Consider the following 22,987-nt stretch of genomic DNA (forward strand, 5'->3'; position numbering starts at 1 on the left):
CTATCCAAGGACAAGTATCATGATAAATACGTGATATGTGAGTACCTACTAAGGTATTAGAACGCAGATTATGTTATGTATAAGTTTAGCTGGTATAAATAGCTGAAGTCGGACTTATTGGAGTTGAGTACCTAATTGGCGTTCTTTAAATGCTAAACTTGTCGAGATGCAGTGGTACTTGCTTGTACTCCATGTCTTGCTTTAGGTAGTCCGACGTGAAGGCACAAGAGCAACAGCTTGGAGTTGTCATCGTGGTATCTAATAGGCGAATTGCCGTGCTGTTTTTAACCCGATTGGGCCAGCATCACTCATCAGATTGGTAGGCATCACCAACTTACATGCTGTCCAATGGGGAGGAATGAAACCAATGCCCTGGCAGAGAGATCTGGGCAAAGAGGAAACGAAGAGGGGGGGAGGAGACTTATCGGGGGTGGCTGAAAACCCGGGGTCGGCAGGTACGGCAAATAGCTGGCAAATCGCCGAGCCTCGGCATGTCAGACACTGACTGGCCCGTCCTTACCTCATCTGCTGCGATCCGAGAGGACAAGATGAAAAGCTGCCCTCTTTCTCCCCTCCTCGTCCCGGTATGTCCTTTGATCTGGGAGCTGGGAACACCAATCCATTCGGACCGACTGCCGTAGTATCCCACGTCCGTGGAGCTGCATCTTTTGGTTTTACGACAATCTGGTCGCTGGACGTGACCCGGAGAGCACACGCGATTACCTTGGACGTTAGACGATAGACGGTCGACGATGGCGGGCGCAGTGCGGCAACCCATTGACGAAAAGGCGTTTGCAAAGTACCTTGAGGAGAATGTACCGGCCATCAAGACGCCGATTGATCTGAAGCAGGTTCGTTGACACCGTTCTCACTCGCGGGCCCTGGGAGGCAGAATCGAGAAGCATACATGACTGACCCAGCCGCTCTCTCGCCATAGTTTGGCTTCGGACAATCCAACCCGACATACCAGATCACCGACGCAGCCGGCAAGCGATATGTGCTGCGCAAGAAGCCGCCGGGGAAGCTGCTGTCCAAGACGGCGCACAAGGTAGAGCGCGAATACCGGGCGCTGCACGCGCTCGAGACGACCGACGTGGCGGTGCCCAAGACGTTTTGCCTGTGCGAGGACGACTCGGTCATCGGCACGCCGTTCTACATCATGGAGTTTCTCGACGGGCGCATCTTTGAGGACTTTCTGATGCCCGGCGTGACGCCCGCGGACCGGACGGCGCTGTGGAAGGAGGCGATCCAGACACTGGCGCGGCTGCACGCCGTGGACGTGGCCAAGGTCGGGCTGGATAAGTTTGGTAAAGCGAGCGGGTTTTATAGTAGGCAGACGCAGACGTGGGCGACGATTTGCATCAGCCAGTCCAAGGCGGTCGACATCGAGACCAAGGAGCCGGTGGGACAGCTGCCGCACTTTGACGAGCTGGTGGGCTTTTTCAAGGACGAGAGGCTGCAGCCCAAGGATAGGGCGACGTTGGTGCATGGGGACTTTAAGATTGACAATTTGGTCTTTCACAAGACGGAGCCTCGGGTGATTGGCATCCTAGAGTGAGTTTTTCTACTTTGTTTGTTTTGTTTTGTTTTGTTGCGTACATGGGGCTAACAGAATGGTTGTGACATCACAGCTGGGAAATGTCTACGATAGGCCACCCGCTCTCCGACGTCTGCAACTTCATCACGCAGTTCTACCTCGCCCGCTCGCCCGGCGCCTCGGCGTACAGCGACAGCGAAAAGTTTCTGCCCGGCGCGACGCCCGGCCTGCCGCAGCCGGACGAGATCCTGCAGTGGTACACCGAGGTGTCGGGCTACGACCCGCGGCCGGAGCTCAGCTGGGGCGCGGCGTTTAACATCTTCAAGCTGGCGGGCGTGTGTCAGGGCATCGCGGCGCGGTACGCGGCGAGGCAGGCGAGCAGCGCGAAGGCGAAGATGTACATTGGGACGAGGGGCCCGTTGGCGCAGTTTGCGTGGGAGCTGGCTCAGCAGGCGAGGGATGCAAAGGCAAGAGATTCGAAGCTGTGAGGAGGTTTGGATATGTATAGGGTACTAAGGTGAGGGATGTACTTACTTAGAGTATAGATAGGTAGGCATTGTTGGAGATGGGAGAGACTAGTTGTGGTTTAGTTTATTCAACTAGAGTAATTTTGGTCTTGATGCATGATTTGAAGGGATGGATGAGCTCTTGGGAGAGGGAGAGGGAGAGGCGCTGTGACGACTTGGATGGGCATCAAGACGAAAGCATGTGTTGTCTCTGGGGCAGCACTAGCACCTCACTTGTAGCATGGATGGATTGATAGGCTGTGTGAAGCTTGGGAATAAAAAGAAAACTCCATATCAAAATCCATTCAACAGGGGGGGTTTCTGGCGGCAAATGTGCCGTCCACGGTAATACTATAAGCAGAGCAGGGCCCCAGCCAGCGTTGCAGTAAGATTTGGTGAATCCCGTCGGCACCTGATCGATCCAAGACAATTCGGTTCGTTCGAATCGAGGCGGGCGGTTTTCGACATCGTGGGGGCGCGTCCAATCAGGCGCGTGTCTGTGCCCACCCAAAGCTGGTGCCCAGCGGGAAATGCCATTGACGCCAAGGGGGAAGATTTTGGGGGAATTGGGTATGTATTTTCTTGATTCCTCTTTATTGTTTACTTCATTGGAGCTTTTGGCAACCATTTGCAGATTAGAGTAGAATTTTTTTTTTATTTTTTTTTTATGTTATTTATTTTTATTCTTTTGTTTTCTGTTGTTGCTTCATTGAGGCCTGAGTGAGAGCTGCGGACAACTTGTCGCTCCCTTATAAATACAGGCTGAGATCACTATCAGCCACCATCGTCATCATCCATCACCACAGCGCATCTACTCCTAGCTACCACAGCAACCCTCGAATCTCCATCTCCCTTGTTCCCCCGTAACCTCCGCCATTCTCTCATGGCAGAACGACGCAGGAGGCTCCAGCTCTCTGTTCCGCCCGACGAGCGCCGGCCGCTGCTCAGCAGGCTGTCGACGGAGCACGAAAACGGCGAGCACGTCTTCAGCTGCCGCACGAACCCGCACAGCGACCTGCCCGTGTACACAAACATTCATCGCATCCGGCGCGACATTGTGAGCGTCGTGGAGGATTACTTGACGCTGGAGCAGCTGCGGGACGTCAAGATCAATGTTACCGTGATTCGGCCGCTGGTGGACAAGTTTTATGAGCTGGGGGATGTTTCCATTGGTACGCTGCTTTTTCTATTTCTTGCTTTCTTCTTGTCAGGATCGGGGTTGGGCGGGTTCGAGTGTTTGGAGATCAATTGATTTCCTCATCGGCGGAATTGATGAAGAAAAGGAAGAATAAAAATGAAAAATGGGAATCGGAATTTGCTAACTCGTCTGCAGTATACTGCCTGCTGGTCAACAGAGCCCAGTTCCTAGACGAAAATTCGCGGTCCACCAACCGCCAAAACGTCAACTGGACTCGCGCCACCCTGTGCGAGCTCATCGCCACGCGTATCCTGCGCCGCTTTGGCGAAGACCACGACGACGACCACGAAGGCCTGCTGCTGCTGGCGCACATCCTCGTCGCCGGCTTCGAGCCCTTCCAGAATGCGCCGGCGCACGTCCGCGAGGAGGCCGAGGACAAGGCCTGGTGGACGACGCACCGCACGCTGCCCGCCCTCGAGGTCGCCATCTTGACCGAGAGCAGACACTTTCTCAGCTCGACAACGGCCCAGAGGGTCGTGTCGGCCATCTACGAGGGCCGCGTCATCTACACGCCGTCGACGTCGTGGGACATTATCCCGGACCACTACAAGCTGAAGCCCATTTCCATCTACGAGCCGCGCGAGTCGCCGCTGCTGAACCAGTATCGGCTGATTGTGCCGCGGACGCGCAATTACCTCGAGGCCATTCAGTTTACCATCTTGCTCGGGCTGTATGTGTCCGTCATGATTTTGCGGAGGAATGGCGAGTTTCCGTATCTGGAGGCTGCGTTTGCGATATTTGCGTTTGGATGGTGCTTGGATCAGTTTGCGACGATTCTGGCACACGGATGGTGAGACTCTCCTCCTCCTTACTTGCTTATTCACTTTCTAGGAGTGTTTTGGATGTTGTTGAGAAGAGAGCTGACATGTTGCATCACAGGAACGTGTACACGCAGAATCTGTGGTCTTTTCTCGACGTCACCTTCATCTTCCTTTTCGTCATCTACAGTGGCCTTCGCCTCTGGGGGGTATGGACCGGATTGCTGGGGCCCTCGGAGCAGGCGTTTGATGTCTTGGCGCTCGCGGCACCTGTGCTGGTCCCTCGCCTGGCGTTCAACTGGCTGTCTGACAACTTGGTCTTTTTGTCGCTGAGATCCATGATGGCCGACTTTTTCCTGCTCACTGCGCTTTCGGCGTGGTGCTTTTTTGGATTCTTGCTGTCTCTGCTGTGGCTGGGAGAGGGAGCGCATCCGTTGCTGTAAGCTTGCTTCTTACTTGGTTTCCCGATGTTGTCATGTGCTGATGGATTGCTTGCTCGCTTAGCACGATTTCGAAATGGATGATTTACATCTGGTTTGGACTCGATGGCACTGGAATTCACCGATCGGTAAGCTCCATCACAAAGGGAGATGGGATGGGAGGAAGTTTTGCGCTGACATGTTCTGGCTCTATAGGTCGAATTCCACTGGCTACTGGGACCCGTCGTCATGATCACATTTGCTTTCCTGGGCAACACTCTCTTCCTTACTATCCTCGTTTCCATGCTGTCGAATACATTCAGCAACATCTCCACCAACGCTGCAGCCGAGATACACTTTCGAAAGGCTGTGCTCACGCTTGAAGGTGTCAAGGCGGACGCTGTTTTCGCTTACCAGCCTCCGTTCAATCTCCTAGCCGTCTTCCTTCTTCTGCCGCTCAAATTCGTCGTCAGCCCGCGATGGTTCCATAAAATCCACGTCGCCACTGTTCGGTTGGTCAACCTTCCCCTGCTGCTCTTCATCGCCGTCGCCGAGCGCCGCCTGCTGTGGCCGGACAAGAGTTCCGAAGGAGGAACTGTCGGCTCGCTGGCCCAGAAATGGTTCTGGCAAAGGTGGCAGCTCTCAGCATATCAGTACATCCGCGCCGTGTTTGACGTGCCGCCCCCGGAGGATGTATATGATGACATTGCCGTGGATGACGACCTGACGCACCACCTCATTCGGAGGCAATACACGCGGCAGGAGACCCATGACTCGGTGAGGAGGCCCTCGCGCCGAGATTCCATGTTTGAAATCCCGCCTAAGCTGCGGTCGTCACTCACGGAAACGGGTGAAGATTACGCAGATATGGCAGGTAGGCTGGCTGCCATGGAGAAGGCCATGCAGCGGATGGAGGATATGCTCTCGAGGCTTCTCCCGCCGGATGGCAGTGAAATTGGGGAGAGTGACACACTGCCCGCGGGCGATGGCACTACTTTGGATTCGTCTTTCAAAGGACGCGAGACGAATTTTTGAAGATTGACAAATTGCGAGAGCGTTTTTTTTTTCTAAATTTTTTTTTTTTAGAATAGCGGGCTATGTATGGATTTTTGACATTTGGCATGAGCATTTGGCGTTGGCTTGACATTTGTTGCATTGAATATGGGAGCGTTGGTACGAGACATGTATGTCTGTCTGCATATACTCAAATTGAATCTTTCAAATGTACACTTGTTCCCGTTGCATGACCGTTTTCATGCATGTTTGTCACTGTGATTGACGTCGAGTGCATCACTGTGCTCTGACGTTTGTCTGGGACTGGCTGGATTCACTGCCGGCTGCCGACGGTCCGTCATTTGTCTTGAGATCAAAGTTCCAAATTGCTGCAATTGTATGTTTGTCCTTCATTGTAATCCCATCGTGTGGATCTATTGTGCTGTCATTTCGTCAAACCGATCTTGACTCAAATGTTCAACCCAAACCACCAAACCCAACGCTCGAAACCAAAATCTAATAAGCACCAGCTCAAGCGCGCATACAAAGAAATCCTCACACAAGACATCTTCCCACCCATGAAGAAAAAAGAAGAGAGAAGAAACAAACCATCAGAAAGCAAAAATAACCATCATGTGCAACGTCACCTTCTTCCAACAGAAATCATGCAAACACATCTGGGCCATCATCTCGACCCCCTGCGGGCCATACATGGACTTTGACACGTGCCCGAGCTTCGGCGGCGGCGGCGGCATCAAGAAGACGCCCGGCTTCTACAAGACCGGGAGCAGGCCGTGTCCGCGGTGCGGCTTGGGCGGGCTGTATGACCGGCGGGCGGTGCGGATGGTGGAGAGGATGGGGTGGGGGATGCATTGGGGGATGGATCCTGATGGCGGGGATTGGGCGGTTGAGGTGAGGATGGGGGAGACGAGGAAGTGTGTGATTTTGTGAACTTTTGGGGAAAGGCTTTGGTTGGTATGGATGAATAGGGGGAGGTTTGTGAGAAGTGAAGCTGGAGTTGGGTGGTGAGAGTTGGGTTTATGGTGTTTTTGGGAGGGGCATTTTTGGTGGCGTGGGGGAGGTGAGCTGCGTCTTGCTTGAGAAGAGCAACGGGGCACATTTGATTTCCAAGGAAATATCATGGCTTGTTGCCAATTTGATCTTTTAAAACATCTGTCTAAATGATGAATATTTTTCCAAAAAATAAAATGATCATATATACTCACTTCATCTCTCATGACATCACGTGGCCCCACCATCCGCCATTCTATCAATCAACTTTCTTCAACCTACTTAAAAAAAAGTCTTCATGAAGCTCTCACCATCCCCCAATCTCATATACAAAACAAACTCACCCAATTCCCCTCCTCTCATCAACCCCCCCCAAAAAACCATGCTTCCCACACCAGATACTTCTCACGTCCCCTACGAGCGTGTCTACGAGCCCGCCGAAGACTCATTCCTCCTCCTCGACACACTCTCCTCCTCCTCCGAGACGCAGTTCCTCCATGCCACATTCTCATCTTCTCCCGCTCTCCCCTTTGTCGTCGAGCTCGGCACCGGATCGGGCGTCGTCCTCGCCTTCATCACCGCCCACGCAAAGACCCTCTTCGGCACCTCCCACATCCTCACCGCCGGCGTCGACATGAACGCCTTTGCCTGCCGCGCAACAATCACAACAGTAGCAAAAGCCCAAGCCGATTCAGTCGCCGAGAGCAGTGGGGGCAATGAAATCACTCACGGCCTGTACCTGGGCTCCGTCATGGGCGACCTCGCCGCTCCCTTGAGGAACCGCTCCGTCGACGTGCTCGTCTTCAACCCGCCATACGTGCCGACGTCGGAAATGCCCGCGCGGCCGGAGACCTTCACCGAGGACTTTTCGCCCAAGACGACGTTTGACGACGATTCTTACTTGCTTGCGCTGTCGTATGCCGGCGGCGCGGACGGCATGGAGACGACGGACAGGCTGATTGATGGCTTGCCGGAGATTTTGTCGGCGAGGGGTTGCGCGTATGTGCTTCTTTGTGCGCAGAACAAGCCGGAGATTGTCAAGGAGAGGATACGGGCTTGGGGGGACGGGTGGAGGGCGGAGACGGTTGGGTCGAGTGGGAAGACGGCTGGGTGGGAGAAGTTGCAGATTGTGCGGATATGGCGAGGCTCGGCGCCGTGAGGGTTTACGGATGAATGATTTGAGCTTTAAGAGATCACGAGTGAGAGATACTTGGATAGTGATCTGCAATGCCTAAACTGGACGATTGCTGTTTATATAATGAAGACTGCCAGGAATGGGCTACGCGAATCACCGTCACCGTACTCAGCTGGAAGTCATCGGATATCAAAATCTCCAGCTGGGGAGAGCACATCGTTTGATGTTGCGAAAGGACTCGGACATTATTCTTCCAAGGAGAACAGCCTTGGTACTACTACCAGCCTCCTCATATCACATAAAGTCAGCAGTGTACATAGAAACGGACTGGCAATTTATATATTCGAATATCTTGTCATCTCGAAATAGATTTTTTTTGGCCGAATATCAAAGCGCTGAACCCCACCTCTTCCATCTTCCCCCCGGAACAAGTGTCGTTTGTTTCTTTAGTTTTTTTTGTGTGGGCAAAACGCATCCCAAACGCCGTTTCCATCGCAGCTTGCGACGCCTCCACAGTCCGTTGAAGTCGAAAAATGGTTTCCTTTGTTGTGTATCGTTGCCAAAGACCCTTTCCCCAATGATATCGGCCCTCGGCTCGACCCAGCTTTGGAAAAAAAAAGATATAGTGCCTCGGTTTCTCTATCCTTTGTCGTATTATTATCGTCCCAATTCAAGCCTTAGCCACGACCACGACCGCGGCCACGACCACGACCTCCTCTGCCACGGCCACCACGGCCTCCACGGCCTCCTCTGTCAGCCTCCTTTCTGGCTTTGTTCTTGGGCTTGGGTGCGTCGTCAATGAGCAGGGTGTCGAGAGGCAGGGAGTCGGGGAGGATGAAATATCGGATTGTTGAGCCTCGGATGTTCATGGTGTCGAGGGCAATCGAGTCCTGGCCGCGAGCCGTCATCTTGACCGTGCGGAGGGCGACGTTCATCTGGGGAGTGACTGAGGAGATGGTGCCGTGGACGATGGTGCCTGACGCGGGGGTTGGTTAGTGAGACTGTCAAGTCATGCTCGTTGATCGCAGCTGCGCGATGCTGAGAAGCACTGGGAGCTCGCATGGTGGGTTTGTAGCATACCATTTTTCAGTTCAATGGTCACCGTTTCGTTGGCACACTTCATCAAAAACCTGCCGTGGCGCAATTGTCAGTGTCGTGAAGCTCAAAAGCTCAGAACATGCATGGGGAGGGATGGAGACGCCGCTCGCCCGACGGGACAATTCAAGCGTAATTCTGCAGCTCGGGGGATCTCGCTCACCTGACGAGCTTCATGGCGACGGCGGAGGCCTTTGTGGCCTGTTGTGGGATGGATTCAGGGATTCCGATGAGCCTCGTCGCGCGCGTTGCCTCGTCACACGGTTTATATAGCAAGGCTGGCGGATGCCTTCAATTGTCGGTCGGAAAAATAGTTGCCCATTCATTAGCTGGGCGGTCGTTACTAATGGGAGTTAGCTGGGTTTGGGGAGCTGAGGTGGGCACGTGACTCCGTAGCTGGCGAGAGGTACGATCAAACAGGTACCGGATTTCAGTGATGGAAATCGACCTCAACTCACGTGAAGGCGTGGCTCGACAATGTACTCCATACTTTTCTCCCCGCCAGATCAGGCTCAAACCGCCATGTACTCCATACCTTGACTTGACTCTTAAAGCTTCTGCTTACCTGTACCCGTCTCCACCCAATTGCTCGAAAATTGTTTATCGATAGTAGACGATGCTTTGTTCAAGAGGAAACCCCGGCAATTCTCTTCGGTCCGGAGTTACTATTCGATTCACCCGTTTGACGCTTTGTCACGGGCAGCTTCAAGCTCCTTCACCTTGTCCAGCAAGCGTTCGTTTCTTGTCCACCTCGATGGGGAGAATGCAGATGCTGCCACCATCGCCGTCTCGTCTATCCACCCGCTGAAATATTTACGCCATCTTTGGCCCTCTGCCGAACACACCAGCTGAAGCCCTGACCAGCTGCCTCCAGCACCACTCCATACCTATAATCTAGCTCTGCAACCCCCACCATCTGTGCGACCAGCGTTTTTGGGGCCTCTTGTGCCGCGACTGGGCTTCCACGACTGCTGTCTATCTGACGCCTCACCTACTCGATTTTGCCTCTTGGGGGGTTCTCGCGGAGAGCTGAAGCTGCAATGATTTCAGGGCGAGGGGGAGCGGGGGCTCGAGGGCGCATCCGCCCACCTCGTCGGATTGTGCGTGTAAGTTGCAAGGCTGGAACCCTCAATTCACGGCGCATCCCCTCCTCACTGCTCAGCGCATCTTGGGGCGCAATCCTGCCATGCGAGGCTGAGGCCCATCAACGCCGCTGCTCCCCATGAGTTGCCGTCTCGCTCAACTTGTTCCGCTTCAACAGACATGTCACGATGGGTTCCAGCGAGAGCAAGCAGTTGCCTTCCCATGCGCAGGCGCAATCTCCAGAGCCAGAGCCAAAGCCAGAACCCTCTCACTTCAAGCCCAGGGCTTGCGGATCAGCAGCTAATCATCCTTCACAGCCCAATGGCCCTGGCGAGGGGGCCGACTTCGATGCATGCTGGAACATGATCAAAGAAGCGCTGCGCGACATCCACAACAAGAGCTGCGGCCGTCTCTCCTTCGAAGAGCTATACCGAGCGGCGTACAAGATCGTGCTTAAGAAGAAGGGTGAGGTTCTGTACGACAAGGTCAAGGAGTTTGAGGAGCAATGGTTTGCCCAGCACGTCATTCCCAAGATTGAAGTCTTGGTCACCAAGAGCCTTATCAATATCGGCATCGACATTTCGTCATCGGCGTCTGTTAACGAGCGGCGACAAACGGGCGAAAAGTTCCTCAAGGGTCTTCGAGATACTTGGGAAGATCACAACATGTCCATGAACATGACGGCAGATATTCTCATGTACCTAGATCGAGGCTACACGCAGCAGGAGCCACGCCGAATCCCTATCTTTGCCACCACCATTGCCCTATTTCGAGACCATATATTACGCTCATGCCTCAACGCGAATTCCGACAGCCTGATTGTGGATATTCTTATTTCCGTCATGCTAGATCAGATCGACATGGAGAGACGTGGAGACGTCATTGACCGAAATCTGATCCGTAGCTGCAGCCGGATGCTGAGCTGCCTGTACGAAACCGAGGACGAATCGGAGAGCAGCAAGCTCTATCTTACCATCTTTGAGCCTCGATTCCTCAGCAACAGCGAGACCTTCTACTCGAGAGAGTGCGATCGGCTACTACGGGAGTCTGATGCCAGCACTTGGCTCCGGCACACTGAGACTAGGCTCTTGGAAGAAGAAGACCGCTGCGGCACCACTATAGAACTCGAAACCCTTCCCAAGGTGTCGGATGTGGTGGACAAGAAGCTGATTCTTGGTCACCTGGATGACTTTCTTGCCATGGAGGGTAGTGGCCTAAGGTGGATGATTGACAACGACAAGATAGACGACCTCAGCATCTTGTACAGACTCATCTCGAGAGTGGATGACAAGAAGGCGGCTCTTCGCGAAATACTACAAAAGAGAGTTGTTGAACTGGGGCTGGAGATTGAGAATGTGTTGAAGAACACTGATTTCTCAACAGGACAGGGTGATGGTGAGGACGGCGGAGATGGCGACAAGGCCAAAGCGCTCAACCCGGCCGCGCAACAGACGGCAGCGGCCATCAGATGGGTCGACGACGTGCTTCGGCTGAAAGACAAGTTTGACTACATGCTAGAAGCATGCTTTCAAGAAGACCTGGTGATCCAAACCGCCCTGACCAAGAGCTTTACCGATTTCATCAATCTGTTTAATCGAAGCTCGGAATACGTCTCTCTCTTCATCGACGACAGCCTCAAGAGAGGCATCAGAGGCAAGACGGAAGCCGAGGTGGATGCCATCCTGGAGAAGGCAATCGTCCTGATTCGTTATCTGTTGGACAAGGACCTCTTCCAGACCTACTATCAACGCCACCTGGCTCGTCGACTGCTCCATGGCAAATCAGAAAGTCACGACGTGGAAAAGCAAATCATATCACGGATGAAGCAGGAAATGGGGCAGCAGTTTACAAGTAAATTCGAAGGCATGTTTAGAGATCTCGTCACCTCTTCAGAGCTGACGTCGACGTACCGCGACCATATCCGCAAGCTGGACCCCGAAGGGCACACCATCGATCTCAACGTCAACGTCCTCACCACCAACTACTGGCCCCAAGAGGTCATGGGCCGCTCTGCTCAGCTTGGAGAGACCCCAAGGATGGGCTGCACCTATCCACCCGAAGTTAAACGACTGCAAGCTAGCTTTGAGCAATTCTACCTGACTAATCGCAACGGCCGAAAGCTCACATGGATTGGTACAACCGGCAGCGCAGATATCAAGTGCGTGTTCCCGGCTATCGAGGGGAAAGCCGGCCCATTGGCGCGAGAACGTCGCTATGAGATGAATGTTCCCACATATGGCATGGTTGTCCTCTTGTTGTTCAACGACCTGAAGGAAGGCGAGAGCCTCAGCTTTGAAGAGATTCAGGCCAAGACAAACATGTCAACGCCAGATCTGACGCGGGCACTCATGGCAATTGCCGTTGCGCCAAAATCTCGAGTTCTGGCCAAAGACCCACCGACAAAGAACATCAAGCCTACCGACCGGTTTACTTTCAACGCCTCTTTCCAGAGCAAGACGATCAGAATCAAGGCACCCATCATCAACGCCGTCTCCAAGGTCGAAGACAAGGAGGAGAGGAGGACGACGGAAGAGAAGAACAACCAAACCCGAGCTCACATTGTCGACGCGGCAATTGTGAGAATCATGAAGTAAGTTTGAAAACCAGCTGTAACTATGATTTCCCGGGGCAGTCACTGACTAGTCATTCTCAGGGCACGAAAGGAACTCAATCACTCTCAGCTGGTGAGCGAAGTCCTGTCGCAGCTGGTTGGCCGCTTCAAGCCCGAAGTCTCTCTGATCAAGAGGCGCATCGAGGATCTCATTGTGAGAGAATACCTGGAGCGGCCAGACGAAGACGGCGCGCCATCGATGTATCGCTACGTGGCGTGATGGAAGATTGCAGTTTTCAGTACATACGCATTTGGGTAAGGGTTGCTTCTGATGAGTTTACGAGCATGGGGCTGTGTCTTGTTGTATTTATTCTTCCAAACGTGGCAAGGCGTCCAGAGAACGACGGATAAGTTTTTTTTATATAGTTTTTTTCTCTTTTGCTCAGCATTTGTCGTACCTGGAGAGGCAAAGCATGCATCTACAGAATAGCATCTATAGGTTGCGGTTGGATGAAGTCGAGGGTTCAAGGGGGGAGGCAGCTAGATGGATTGCGTTTGGTGGTACATTTTGATGCCGGGGAAGCGTCAATAAGCTCAAGCATCAAAGAGAGTTCTGGTGCATAGAGAGGTATAAATCAAATAGGCACATTCGGTCTCATTCTTGTTTTAACTCTGTGGAAGTCAACTTGCTGATATAATGTACATGTCATCACGGGTGAGGCTAATGTTGAGTGGTGACATGTAACCATGAAATAACGAAACGGAAGAACTGCGAGGTCGGACACGATAGCAGCCAGTTAGGCTATGAGTTTTACCGATCGCGTATAGCACTGGAGATGCCCTGTAGATGGTGGATTTCCAGGGGACCTCGTGCTGTAAGTCGGAGCAGCTCGTGTGCCGAGGCTAATCCGAGCGCCAACTCTCCCACCCGCATTGGGCCTCGATGCCACCGACTTGAACTCGATTCGCTGTGCTGGCTTAAAGTCGAAGCTGTAGCTATTTAACACGCAGCTCACTGGGATCAACGTCTGAGGGCTTTTGGATATTCGTGAAAACGGGAATACAAGTGTTGTCTCATCACAATGTTTGGACTAAGGAGATCAATGGCCACTGCGGCCTCACAAGCGTCCTTGTCTCTGAAGCAGGCGGGCAAAGTCGTCTGCATTGGCCGCAACTATGCGTAAGAATATCTGCTTGTTTTTCCTCTTCTTCTTCTACTTTGATACTCGTGACAGAGAGAAAGAATATAGTTTGCTAACGTTGTGCTTGCTTTTATATATATACAGGGATCACATTGCAGAGCTGCAAAACGCAAAGCCAAAGAAGCCCTTTTTCTTCCTCAAGCCGCCTTCGTCCATCGTCTTGCCCGGCGAGGGCCCGTGTCTGCAGCCCAAGGGCGTGGACATGCACTTTGAAGTTGAGCTGGCGCTCATAATTGGGTCGGTGGTGAAGAATCTGCATCCGGAGGATGAGAAGGGAGCGTTGGATGCCATCAAGGGTGAGTTTTGAGCTTCCCTTTTTTTCTTCCCCCTACAGCGTGCTATATCATAAATGGGGGGACTATGATTATATATACATATATATCTATTCAGAGAGAGAGATGCTAACAAAACAAAGCATACGCCATCGCCATCGACATGACAGCCCGCAACGTGCAAGCCGAGGCCAAGAAAAAGGGCCTCCCCTGGGACATCGCCAAGGGCTTCGACACCTTCCTGCCCATGAGCAACCTCATCCCCAAGACGGCCATCGCCGACCCGCACGACGCCGAGCTGTTCCTCGAGGTCAACGGCCAGCCGCGGCAGCGCGGGTCCACGGGCCTGATGATCTACCGCATCCCGCGCATCGTGAGCGACATCTCGCGCGTCATGACGCTGCTGCCGGGCGACGTGGTGCTGACGGGCACGCCGGCGGGCGTCGGGCCTGTGGTGCCGGGGGACGTGATGAGGGCGGGCGTGAGGGTTGGTGGGAGGGAGGTTGATGAGGGGAGGATTGAGGTGCCCGTGGAGTTGTCGGGGAGTGCGTATGAGTTTTCGGAGACGTGAGGTGTGTATATAGATACTGGGTGGAAGCGTGAGTTGTGTAGATGGATATATGTATATACGGGGGAGAAGACGAGACAACACAGTTCAACTTGGATCCTTGTTTTCATTCATCATGTTGTGCCTTGTCTCTTGGGAGAATCTACCTATACAGCACATTGTCTTCATACATCCCCATCCTCATCCTCATCCTCATCATCACTGCAAATTAGGATCCGGAATCGACCCCGGCTTCGGCGCCCAGTCCGCCACCGTCCCGCACCTCCGACACGTCCTCTTCTCCTCATCCCCCCTAAAGTCCTCCACAGCCTGCTTAATCTGCGTGCCCAGATCCGTACAATGAAACGCAGCCTCGTGAACGACGACGGCCTCGGCACCAGGTTCGCCGCAGCACGTCGCGCAGTACCAGCGCATGCGGTCAATGGAGTCGGCCGGGCGGCGCTGCTCGAGGACGACGCCGACGGTGTTTGCGAAGCGCACCGGGTTGTGCGGCGTGTTGGCGGGAAGCAGGAACATGTCGCCCTCGCGGATGATGATGTCGCGAAAGGTCGAGCCGTCGACGACCTTGAGGGTCATGGCGCCGCGGTATTGGTAGAACCATTCGGGGGTCTGGTTGATGTGGTAGTCGGTGCGGGCGTTGGGGCCGCCGACGATCTGGCGAGAGGGAGCGTGTGTCAGTGAGATGGGAGATGAGAAGTGAGAGTTGAGATATAAAGACGTCTATTCAGAAAGGAGTATGAGAAGAGAGACATGCCATGACGGTGAAATCATCGTTGTAGACGCAGTAGTTGTTGATGGGCGGCTGAAGCAGGTGAGAGTTTGCCTCGAGCCTGGTGAGCAAGACGATTAGCACACTCACATGGTTCCTTTATACACGACGAGACAAACTGGACATGTTGTCGACTTACCACTTGGGCAGGTTGACCGGCGGTCCAAGCATTTGTAATGTCGAGTGGTTATGACTCTTGCAAGACAAAAGTTGGGGTAAGTGGCTTAGTATCGACCAAACTGAAGTTGAAAGAAGCAACAGAACACTGTAGAAGCAGAGTTAACAAACAGGACGAGTCTTGATGTAAGGGAAAAGAAAAGAGACAGAGAGAGAAAAACAACTCACCAGAAAGATTGCTTTATAGCTGCACAGAATCACAAGTTGTCAGATCACAAGGGAAGAGGCAAAAAACCGAAAGTTTGTCCAAAAATGCTTGTTTATCAATCAAACCCTCCAAATTCCTCACAAGGGACTAGCCAAGGCCTTCTACTTGTATTCCGGCTCTCCGAGCTGTATACTATACAGTGCGAAGGGGGTTCATATCCCGCACAAACAGCAGCTGAATCTCGCACCGTGTGGGCGTCAGCTCGACATCATCCCACCCGGCCAGAAAACACAACAAGCTGATATTTGCCCAGATTGAAAACAAAACAATACACCATCCTGTTCTCATTCTACAGTCCAGAGCCCCTCGTCGACTCCCGCCCACTTGAGGACATTCTCCTGAGACGCCTTGAACCTACGCCTAAAAGCCCTCGTCGACGGCACGGGCCCGTTGTAATTGCCCTTTTCTTGCTGTAAGAACTTGTGGACGATGCTCGGGGTTCGTCCTTGGGGCCCGTAAAAGTTGACCAGTATCCCGTGCAGTGCGTGGAGGTGGCCGATGAAGATGTCCTGGAACTCCTTGTGCTTGGGCAAGGTAGGGTCCCGCAGCGACGGATGACTTGGGAACATGGTGAGAGTCGACAGGCTGAGCACAAAGTCGATGAGATCCTCGGACCAGGGGAGGCCCTTTCGCCACTTGGTGTAGGCCAAGGCCTTGATCCGGATCCTGATGCTGTTTATGAGGTCTCCCTGCCTCTCACACAACGCCGCCAGGGCCTTGAGCACCGTTGGCAGCGGCTCGAGGTTGTTGGGCCAGGCACCCCCGCCATAGCCAGTCTTGAGGATCTTGTTCACTTTCCCCATCTGCAGCGCGACGTCGAATGTGCTGGGCGTTGCGAATGCTTGCTTCTTGGACTCGTCCATGACATTGAACAAGGCCGCCTGTGTGTTCAAGATTTGCGGAAGCACGTCGGACTCGTTCGTGGCCTCTTTATAGTGACGATCAGACTCCACTTGACATCTGTCACCTAAATTGTATCATGTTTTATAAGTATCCGAGCTTTTCCAATTGGCCTCTTTTCGTTGTAAACGAGGCAAAGGGGGGGATTGGACGTACAGTGGCATCTGAACTGATATCTTGCCGCAATTCGCGGGTTGCGAAAGGTGAAGTCATATGCAATATCTCGGTAGCAATGAAGGAGCTCTTCACCGGCCTTGAGCTTTCGGAGAGCCCGAACCTGCACCTGAGTGCTGTTGAACACAATGACGACATTGGGATCGCAACAGTGGTTGATCAAAGCTCCCCCCAAGTCAAGGGCGTTGCCAAGAGGCGCGTTTCGATAGGTTTGATCGACCGGCAACGAGTTGCAGCGAATCTAGAAAAAGGGGGCGACAAGTTAGCCACCATCTTATGCATATATATATGTACATGCGGCCAGTCCTATTACTTCTACACCGTGGGGGAACACTCACAATACCATACAACATCAATATCTCCCTAATGCTAAGCTCGCTCTTGGTCCGTTCCTTGGCTTCGCGGGCAATGTTAAGGACCCTCGGCCAGGTTTTCTTGGCGCACCTCTCGAAGTTTTCCACCTCGTGCTCAAGCCTGGCAAGAGCTTTCACCTGCTGCGCCAACAAGACCTTCTTTCGCATCAGAATCAAGAGACGGTATAGCGTTCTCGTCTCGACGTCGGTTGACGCGCCCTTGAGCAGGCCGCATTCGTATAAATGGCCCGTATCCCAGGCTCGTTGCCAGCAAGACTACACAAAAACATGTTAGTGAGAATGATGACGAGGGAGAAGAATAAGCCCTGGCAAACGACACTGTACTTGCCTTTGAGCAGTACTGGTACATGCGGCAGCCATTGCAGATGAGGAGAGGGGGTAGAACCTCTCCAGGCTGGAGAAAGCGGTCCTCGACAGGATGAAAGACTCGTCGCCTCTGTTGGAAGCAAAAGTCGCACGCTTCCATGTGCTGGCCAACCTCTGCACACAGAACAAGCGGCACAGACGTGAAGATGAGGTCGCCCTCTGCAAGATCCCGATTGGTGAAGAGGCCGGAGCCGGCCTGGGGGAGGGTGGATTCTTTGATGCTGAGCGAGCCTTCGGGGGCCTGGACGGTGCTCATGATGTAGCTGCAGAGCGCCTTGTCCTTGTGGATGGGCCACCGCTCTTGGGTATCGAGGCTCGCATTGACCTGGTCCGGGTCCATGGTGTTGATGCTGGCCGAAAAGGCCTGCTCGATGCCATTCATTGTGCTTGTTTGTCTCTTTGACTTCCTTCCGAGTGATGGATAGTAGCAAGTTTGAATGGTTTTCCTTTGGAGACGAATTGAAAGGAGAGGGGAATCAATTTGTATGAAAAAAACGCCTGGAATCCTATGGAAGAAAGGAACAAGGCAGGACAGAAAAAGAAAGGTCATGCAAGGGGCTGGCTCGCAGTTACACCGAGGCTGGGCTCGGATGCTTCTGGTCGTCGCACAGCTTCGGCGTGGACTGATGTTTTTACGAAGCAAATGCAGCATGCAGGAGGGGGATTGAATGGGAGGATGGGGATAGACTGAGAGTGGTGGAAAAGGTGGAAAGTAGATAAGGCATCGTGATGGATTGTTTGCTGTTGAATCCCTCCCTCTTGGCCATTCTCTGTTTCAGCGCCAGCCTGCGCTGCACTGCACGAGGCCTGGCGAGTTGTCGAGATGCGATTGGCTGCCTTTTTTTTTTTTGGGATGCAATGCAGTTGCTGCTGCAGCTGTTGCTTTTATTGAAAAAATGCGCTTCTCTTGATTCTATCTTCTTCTTCCATTCAACTCCCTATATCCATCCATCATCAACCTTTACACTATATCCATTGAATGTCGTTGGATCGTCATCTCCATACTGCTAACCAGCTCCCCAAAGCTTAGTGGAGTCCCCCCGTCCCCTATAAAACTCCACTGTAGCATGGCAAAAGCTCCCTGTAGCGCCAGCGCGTCGAAGCTCCGAGACAGGCACAGGCACAAGTGCCGCAGCCAAGTACATAACCTGCTCACATGTACCTTTGCGTACCCCGGCTTAGTTGTCGCCCAGGTTCACCGGCTTGTTGCCCTCCAATGCAGCCCATTGCACTACTGCGGGTACCACTGAGTACCGGCACTTCCCCCACGGTACGCCCTTTTCTGATGGCGTGAGCTGCCCTGTGTGATGAATGGATGTTTCGGCTCCACCAAAAGCCACCGCTCTCTTTGACCGTTGCCTCGATAACAGCATCAGCTTTCAACCACCAACGTCCAGTAACTTTTCTCCCTTTCATCTTCCTTCTCTTCTCTCCATATCTCTCGTCTTTTTCTATTACTTCTGAATCTTGCTCTCAACTCCATCGTCATCACCATCTCGCCATCAAATCGCAGCTATTTTCTTTCTTCTGCACAATGGATCACAGCCATCACATGCATTCCATGGAGGGCCACGAAGGCCACGGCGGCCACGGTGGCATGGAAGACATGTGCAGCATGAGCGTAAGTCATCAACAATCCTGTCCTGCCTCTGCTACGGCCTGTAGTCCAGCTCATCAGACTCACATCGACTCTAGATGCTCTTCACCTGGGACACGACCAACCTCTGCATCGTCTTCCGCCAGTGGCACATCCGCTCCAACGTCTCCCTCGTCCTCTCCCTCATCGCCGTGGTCTTCATCGGCATTGGCTACGAATTTCTGCGCTCCCTCTCTCGTCGCTATGAGGCGTCTTTGGCAGCCCGACTGGAAACTGTACCCAGTGAGTAAATCCAAGCTTGATGCTGTATTAAACATGTCATATCCCCATCATAATACGTCCATCCCCCTTTGAGAAACGAACATGCGCATGCTAAGATGCCGTTGAGACGCCACTGCGCATGCTTATCGCGATGATGATGATGAGAACGTTACTGAGACACCCGCCTTCCTCCGCTCAGGGCAGAACCGCGAAAACGTCAGCAAGCGAGGCCACGTCATCAAGGCTACGCTCTATGCCATTCAGAACTTTTACGCCTTTATGCTCATGTATGTCCATTGATCCTCCCTGCGGACGTCTTCCTCTCCGACTCTTCTTCTAACGATTCAAGGCTCGTCTTCATGACATACAATGGCTGGGTCATGGTGGCTGTCTCGCTGGGCGCCTTCCTCGGCTACCTCTTGTTCGGCCACTCTACATCGGCCACAAAGGACAATGCCTGTCATTAGACAGCGAAACGTGATACATACCGGCCTGCTTCGATTTAAAGCAGCTTGAATTTTGCATTGGAAAGCGACAATGGCGTGTTTTGCATGCAGCAATGGCAGCCTTTTTGGCTGAGTAGAGACAGTTATACCGAGCAATGCTGTGAAGCGCTTATTCAAGGCCAATTAAACATTCAGCGTCTAAAATCTACTCCATACACAGGGGTAGACAACATTAAAGCCGACTCTAGGTTCATACAGAGACCGTGCCTTGTCCCGTGCCGCGTGCATTTCATTACATCTTTGCTGGCTTGTCTTCTTCCTTGTTCGCAGGAGCGCCGCGGTCATCCAGCGCGCCCTCCTCCTGGGCAATCTTGATGACATCGTAATCGCCAAAGTCAAGATTATGCAGCATTTCGGGGTCCTCGTCGTACGCAATCCTTGCTGCGTCGACAAGCACTCTGCCGGTCAAGCCCCAGACCTTGAACCGTCCTTGGTGATCCTGGCTAACCTCCAGCTGGTCCGCCAGCTCTATCTGCGCTGCGCTTCCCCTTCTAGGCCGTGAGACTTTCTGGTTGTTCACCGGCACGTAAAAGTTGTGCACTCTCCACTGCACCCCCTTGAAGTTTGTCCACGCGCCGTCATACCAGTGGCCCGGCGGCAGCGTCTCGCCGTGTCGAGGCGGTAGATCCTTTGCCTTGAGGAAGTTGTAGAAAGAGGCACTAAACACAGCGGCGACCTCGCGGGCATCCAACCGGGGGATCATGGAGTCTTCCACGAGAGCTGGTGGCGAGTCGGGAGAGGTGCGGTCAGCGTGGAGGAACGCAACGCAGGGAGTCACGACGAGGTGCGTCCGAGCCAACGACGGCGGGAGATTGCAGAGCTGCTCGATGCGGAACGGTTTAGGGATCCGTGAATCATCCATGGGGAGGCCAATCTCTTCAAACGCCTCCCGTCGCGCAATCTGGTCTGTTTTCTTCAGGTCAGCCGCCGCCCGCTCTTTGTCTCTGACATGGATCACATACATGGCGTTTCTTCTTTGCTATCTGCTTTCCCTCCCGGCAGCGCGGCGTGGCCCGAGAAGCTCCTCAGACTGGCCGCGCGCATGGTGATGACAACCCTCAAATCGCCCCATCGATCCGCAAACAAGAGGACCAAGATGGCCGCTCGCTTGCGCGGAGGGAGGGAATCCCACAATGGGAACGGAGGGGGTTTGTATGCTCTAAATCGGTTGAGGGCGGCCTATTGTATTTGAATCCGATCAGCAATCACGGACATGCCGGACCAAAGACGAAAAGCAACCAAAGCACAAGCACAAGCACAAGCACAAGCACAAACCGACCAGAGAAAAGGGATTCAACGACGCCATTGTCGATGCATCATAGTATAGCGACGCGCCGCTGTAATCATGCGCAACACCAACACCAACACCAACGCCCAGCGCCTCGGCGATGTGGCTCTTGACCTGCGCAACCTCGGCCTCGGACAGAGCAGCGTCAGCGTCAGCGTCCGCGTCGGTGGCGGCGTCGACTTCCGGCTCAGCGGCGGATCCGGCGATGCTTTCAGAGTTGCGCTGCTGTTCCTGAGCGGTCATTTTCCAGCGTCAGCAGCAACGCCGATTCTTGTCGCGGTGACCAGCCCTTTCCTTCTTCTCTGCCGGTTTTACAAAGAAGAAGCTGCTGGGCTTTTCGCTTTGCGTCGGGGGTTTTGTAGATGGTGAGGGAATCAAATCAAATCAACAGCGTTGCAAGGGCGGCCTATCGCATACGTGTGAGCGGGGGATCCGATGACACAAGCCGAGGAACGGGCCGACGGCCGGACGGGGCCAGTTTTTTACAAGCCGGTGATTAGTCGCGTCTTGCTCCGATCCGATTTGATTTGACTTACGGACGGACTACAGGAGGGCTTGAGCATCAATGAGAAGAGAAGAATCAAGCGTATCTTGTGCACTATTATTATTCATATAATATCCGACAAACACGACAGCACCGACATTAAATCAAGCTACAGTTATCGACTTGTGAACCCAATCAACAATTACCACCGTCTCATACAATCCGACACCATCCCCCCTACAAGAAAGCAGCAACGCCGGCAGCCAACAAGCTAAACAGCTCCAGCGGCCTCACCCCGGAGCCACCAGATATGATGGGAGACAGCGAAGGCTGAACGGGAGGCGCCGTCCCGTTGTGAGGAGGTTTATGCTCGTCATCATGTTCCTCCTCGCATTGCTTGATGCACTGCTCTCCCTCAGAGGTAAAGGGGTTGAAGCCGAGGCACTTTGCGTACTCGGAAGCGCACTCTGCCTGGTTGGCATCAGGCTTGCCTCTGCACTTATCGCGCTCTTGGCCACACTCCTTGATGTGGCGACAGTCTGGCTTAGGAGGAGGAGGAGCGGGAGTGGGAGTGATGATGGGCTTGGAGCACTTCTTCTCAATCTCCTCCGGGTCGTGCTGTCCGTCAAAGGGGTTGTAGCCCAGACATCCGGCATACTGAGAGGCGCAGTACGACATGTTGGCTCCAGGGGCGCTGCGGCACTTGTTGTACTCGTCGTAGCACTTGCACTCGTCCTGCGGCGCCTTTGTCTGCGTGGGAGCCGCCGCCGTCGTCGTCTTGGAGCACGCCGTGGGAGTTACAAAGCCGCCTTCATACGGGTTGTAGCCCAGGCAGGCGGCGTACTCGGAGGCGCATTCGGCCCTGTTGGCGTCGGGCTTGACGAGGCATGCGTCGTGGGCGGTGGTGCACTTGACGGCGCATTCCTCGGGGGTGCCGCCGCTGTAGTCGGCGAGGGCCGAGGCGATGAAGGCGGTGATGACGATGGCGGAACGCATTTGTTAAGACAAGTTGTGGTTTGCAAGTTTGAAGGATGTTCAGAGCGAGCGGATGATTGAGTTCAACGAGTGAAGGACGCTGAAGAGCATGATTGCACCCAAAGAGAAAAGCCTTGCAGTTCTTATATACCGCTGAAGTGGTCCAAGGGAGAACGAGAAGAGAACCCGGTTGGAGAAAAACAGAAAGCTGGTTGGTTGGCAGTGCTGGCATTCCAGCTGATGAGGCGAAGATGATCGGCCTTGCTTTCTGAGACAAAAACACACACAAAAACCTGGTTACCCCGTTACCCGGGAGAATGGGAATGGAGGGGATTGCCCTCGCAAACTTGGTCGGTCGATCGGCCGATGAGAAGAAAAAGAAGAAGAAGCCGCCTGTTGTGTTGATGCTTGTGATTCTCAAGGTGAAGAGTTGTCACCTAAATGATCAACAAGTACATGGGCATACAGTCCATCATTTTACACATCTGTTATTTTTTTTATCAACTACCAACATCGCAAAACAACCATTCAGTAGCAACAGCAACAAGCAAATAGTCCATCGGGCGATCGACCGCAAAAC

The 22,987-nt window shown here is 53.4% G+C and overlaps 11 protein-coding genes across 11 annotated transcripts; 6 read left to right on the top strand and 5 right to left on the bottom strand.

The window, feature by feature from the left end:
• Positions 1-752: 752 nt before the first annotated feature.
• Triagg1_2973 (uncharacterized protein) lies at positions 753-2,025 on the top strand (the record flags this gene model as incomplete). Its single annotated transcript, XM_062897213.1, has 3 exons — positions 753-851; positions 938-1,554; positions 1,632-2,025. 3 exons carry the CDS (start codon positions 753-755, stop codon positions 2,023-2,025), a joined length of 1,110 nt encoding a protein of 369 aa, XP_062758040.1.
• Positions 2,026-2,926: 901 nt separating this feature from the next.
• Positions 2,927-5,453, top strand: Triagg1_2974 (uncharacterized protein; the record flags this gene model as incomplete). The annotated part of the gene is made up of 5 exons (XM_062897214.1): positions 2,927-3,215; positions 3,377-4,031; positions 4,121-4,438; positions 4,504-4,567; positions 4,635-5,453. The coding sequence occupies 5 exons, from the start codon at positions 2,927-2,929 to the stop codon at positions 5,451-5,453; spliced, it is 2,145 nt and encodes a 714-aa protein (XP_062758041.1).
• Positions 5,454-6,804: 1,351 nt separating this feature from the next.
• Positions 6,805-7,581, top strand: Triagg1_2975 (uncharacterized protein; the record flags this gene model as incomplete). Its single annotated transcript, XM_062897215.1, has 1 exon — positions 6,805-7,581. The coding sequence occupies one exon, from the start codon at positions 6,805-6,807 to the stop codon at positions 7,579-7,581; it is 777 nt and encodes a 258-aa protein (XP_062758042.1).
• Positions 7,582-8,234: 653 nt separating this feature from the next.
• On the bottom strand, positions 8,235-8,829 carry Triagg1_2976 (uncharacterized protein; the record flags this gene model as incomplete). Its single annotated transcript, XM_062897216.1, has 3 exons — positions 8,235-8,533; positions 8,638-8,687; positions 8,816-8,829. 3 exons carry the CDS (start codon positions 8,827-8,829, stop codon positions 8,235-8,237), a joined length of 363 nt encoding a protein of 120 aa, XP_062758043.1.
• Positions 8,830-9,923: 1,094 nt separating this feature from the next.
• Triagg1_2977 (uncharacterized protein) lies at positions 9,924-12,566 on the top strand (the record flags this gene model as incomplete). Its single annotated transcript, XM_062897217.1, has 2 exons — positions 9,924-12,325; positions 12,389-12,566. The coding sequence occupies 2 exons, from the start codon at positions 9,924-9,926 to the stop codon at positions 12,564-12,566; spliced, it is 2,580 nt and encodes an 859-aa protein (XP_062758044.1).
• An 823-nt stretch (positions 12,567-13,389) lies between these two features.
• Triagg1_2978 (uncharacterized protein) lies at positions 13,390-14,331 on the top strand (the record flags this gene model as incomplete). Its single annotated transcript, XM_062897218.1, has 3 exons — positions 13,390-13,466; positions 13,573-13,784; positions 13,904-14,331. 3 exons carry the CDS (start codon positions 13,390-13,392, stop codon positions 14,329-14,331), a joined length of 717 nt encoding a protein of 238 aa, XP_062758045.1.
• Positions 14,332-14,526: 195 nt separating this feature from the next.
• Triagg1_2979 (uncharacterized protein) lies at positions 14,527-15,268 on the bottom strand (the record flags this gene model as incomplete). Its single annotated transcript, XM_062897220.1, has 3 exons — positions 14,527-14,982; positions 15,089-15,158; positions 15,237-15,268. 3 exons carry the CDS (start codon positions 15,266-15,268, stop codon positions 14,527-14,529), a joined length of 558 nt encoding a protein of 185 aa, XP_062758046.1.
• Positions 15,269-15,766: 498 nt separating this feature from the next.
• Positions 15,767-17,678, bottom strand: Triagg1_2980 (uncharacterized protein; the record flags this gene model as incomplete). Its single annotated transcript, XM_062897221.1, has 4 exons — positions 15,767-16,449; positions 16,539-16,797; positions 16,895-17,185; positions 17,250-17,678. 4 exons carry the CDS (start codon positions 17,676-17,678, stop codon positions 15,767-15,769), a joined length of 1,662 nt encoding a protein of 553 aa, XP_062758047.1.
• A 1,170-nt stretch (positions 17,679-18,848) lies between these two features.
• Triagg1_2981 (uncharacterized protein) lies at positions 18,849-19,621 on the top strand (the record flags this gene model as incomplete). The annotated part of the gene is made up of 4 exons (XM_062897222.1): positions 18,849-18,917; positions 18,992-19,175; positions 19,282-19,441; positions 19,504-19,621. The coding sequence occupies 4 exons, from the start codon at positions 18,849-18,851 to the stop codon at positions 19,619-19,621; spliced, it is 531 nt and encodes a 176-aa protein (XP_062758048.1).
• Positions 19,622-19,892: 271 nt separating this feature from the next.
• Triagg1_2982 (uncharacterized protein) lies at positions 19,893-21,191 on the bottom strand (the record flags this gene model as incomplete). Its single annotated transcript, XM_062897223.1, has 3 exons — positions 19,893-20,566; positions 20,623-20,839; positions 20,940-21,191. The coding sequence occupies 3 exons, from the start codon at positions 21,189-21,191 to the stop codon at positions 19,893-19,895; spliced, it is 1,143 nt and encodes a 380-aa protein (XP_062758049.1).
• Positions 21,192-21,669: 478 nt separating this feature from the next.
• Triagg1_2983 (uncharacterized protein) lies at positions 21,670-22,428 on the bottom strand (the record flags this gene model as incomplete). The annotated part of the gene is made up of 1 exon (XM_062897224.1): positions 21,670-22,428. The coding sequence occupies one exon, from the start codon at positions 22,426-22,428 to the stop codon at positions 21,670-21,672; it is 759 nt and encodes a 252-aa protein (XP_062758050.1).
• Between the last annotated feature and the right edge of the window lie 559 nt (positions 22,429-22,987).

Source organism: Trichoderma aggressivum (assembly GCF_033847375.1).
Source record: "Trichoderma aggressivum f. europaeum strain CBS 100526 chromosome Unknown scaffold_008, whole genome shotgun sequence".
Classification (NCBI taxonomy): Eukaryota; Fungi; Ascomycota; class Sordariomycetes; order Hypocreales; family Hypocreaceae; genus Trichoderma; species Trichoderma aggressivum.